General features: G+C 46.6%; 1 protein-coding gene across 1 annotated transcript in view; it reads left to right on the forward strand.

The window, feature by feature from the left end:
• LOC122256714 (delta-sarcoglycan-like) overlaps positions 1-2,500 on the forward strand; it is a gene marked incomplete in the record, with an annotated part of 136,995 nt that overhangs the window by 121,471 nt on the left and 13,024 nt on the right. The window contains 1 exon segment of the mRNA XM_086551692.1: positions 1,035-1,231. Coding sequence (XP_086407818.1) covers positions 1,035-1,231 — 197 coding nt within the window.

A 2,500-nucleotide genomic window follows, 5' to 3' on the forward strand; every position in this document is an offset into this window, starting at 1 on the left:
TATATATATATATATATATATATATATATATATATATATATATATGCATATAGATATAATATATATATATATATTATATATATATTTAGAGATAACATATATTACATACCATATAGTATATATATATATATTCATATAGATAATATAATATATATTTATATATATGCAGTTGAATGTATAGTTATATTTTTTTTCTCCCCCCCCTCCTCTCTCTCTCTCTCTCTCTCTCTCTCTTCATCTTTCTCTCTCTCTCTCTCTCTCTCTCTCTCTCTCTCTTCCTCTCTCTCTCTCTCTCTCTCTCTCTCTCTCTCTCTCTCTCTCTCTCTCTCTCTATCTCTCTATCTATCTATCTATCTATCTATCTCTATCTCTTTATCTATCTCTCTATCTATCCATCTATCTATCTTTCTTTCTCTCTCCTCCCTTTCTCTACTTCTTCTCCTTCTCTCTTCCCCACTTTCTTTCGTTTACTACCAAACGTCTCCCATTCCACCCTTCCCTCTCATCCTCCTTCCTCCCCTCTCTTCTTCCCCATCCTTCTTCCTCCCCTTTTCCCTCCTTGTCCTATATAACCTCCCCCCCCCCTTTCCCCTCACCCCTCTTCCATACCATGCAATACCTCACCCACTCTTCTTCCCCTTCCTTCTCCCTCTCTTCTCCCTCACCCCTTCCTCCCCTTCTCCCTCCTTGCCCTGTATACCTCCCCCCCCCTTTCCCCTCACCCCTCTTCCATACCATGCAATACCTCACCCACTCTTCTTCCCCTTCCTTCTCCCTCTCTTCTCCCTCACCCCTTCGTCTCCTTCTCCCTCCTTGCCCTGTATACCTCCCCCCCTCCCTTTCCCTTCACCCCTCTATCATACCATGCAATGCCTCACACGCTCTTCTTCCCCTTCCTTCTCCCTCTCTACTCCCTCACCCCTTCCTCCCCTTCTCCCTCCTTGTCCTGTATAACCCCCCCTTTCCCCTCACCCCTCCACCATACCATACAATACCTCACCCACTACCATGCCCTCCTCCTCTTCCTCCCACAGGCGAGGGCGGTGCAGTGTTCAGCGGGTCGGTGCAGACGTCCCACGTCACGGCGCCGATCAGTGAGTCCCTCCTGCTGGAGTCCATGACGAGGAGCTTGGAGGTGACGGCGCCGGAGGGGATCGCTCTCGAGTCGAGGGCGGGCACGATCTCGGCCTTGAGTCTCAGCGATCTTACTCTTCAGTCCAAGGGGGGTGGGGTGAGTCGTCGTTTTTTAGATTTTGTTTGTATTCATTCAATCTATTTGTACATGTAATTGTTGCTACTGTTGATCTTCTTCTCTCTATGTATATGTGTATTTCATTCTGTTAGCATTTGATCGTGGATGTCTTCGGAAATGAATCTTCCTTCAGATATTAACCCTCTTCTAGATCTTGGGATTCTAGCCAGGCCTACGCACGAAAGAGTGCCGAAAGTCGGACGATAAGATTTAGATACGAAGCAGAATGTGGTAGCCGGTGCGAATCCTTGTCGTGCGGAGATTAGAATCATACCAATTTTACAGAATACATTGTAGGACCTCCGCTCTTCTCGTTCTCTCTCTTTCCTTCTTTCTCTCTCTCTCTCTCTCTCTTTTACTCTCTCTCTCTCTCTCTCTCTCTCTCTCTCTCTCTCTCTCTCTCTCTCTCTCTCTCTCTCTCTCTCTCTCTCTCTCTCTCTCTCTCTCTCTCTCTCTCTCTCTCTCTCTCTCTCTCTCTCTCTCTCTCTTTCTCTCTCTCTTTTACTCTCTCTCTCCCTCTAACTCTCTCTCTCTCTCTCTCTCTCTCTCTCTCTCTCTCTCTCTCTCTCTCTCTCTCTCTCTCTCTCTCTCTCTCTCTCTCTCTCTCTCTCTCTCTCTCTCCCTCTCCCCCTTTCTCTCTCTCTCTCTCTCTCTCTCTCTCTCTCTCTCTCACACGTGTTTGTGTTTGTGTCTGTGTGTTTGTTTGTATGTGTGTGTGTGTTTGTGTGTGTGTGTGTGTGTGTGTGTGTGTGTGTGTGTGTGTGTGTGTGTGTGCACGTACACGCATGTACATGCGTGTATGCCATAGTGAAATATTGCGGCGGGGGAGACTAGTAATTGCTTGGCTTGGAAGGGGTGTTAAAATTTACCGTGAGAGCGAGGAGGCGCTTGATGTATACATGTGCCTCCGTGGGACCATCAGGCCGTCACCTGGGGAAGATACGGGGCCGGTGTATGTGGAGCGGTGCTGCGTATGTGTGCGTTTCCGTGGGCATATATCTGCCAAAAGACACACACGTACACGCTTACACACACATATGCACACTAAATACGTGCAAGCACACAAACATACTATCAAACACATACACACACACACATACACACACACACACACACACACACACGCACTCACACACACAAACACACATCCACAAACACAAATACATACACAGAAACATACACATACATACAAACAAACACAAACTTAGACTCATAGACGCAAACACACACACCTAATTCCATCTTTCA

Source organism: Penaeus japonicus, unplaced genomic scaffold, assembly GCF_977035675.1.
Source record: "Penaeus japonicus unplaced genomic scaffold, GWHDUDI00000001_assembly GWHDUDI00000002, whole genome shotgun sequence".
Taxonomy (NCBI): Eukaryota; Metazoa; Arthropoda; class Malacostraca; order Decapoda; family Penaeidae; genus Penaeus; species Penaeus japonicus.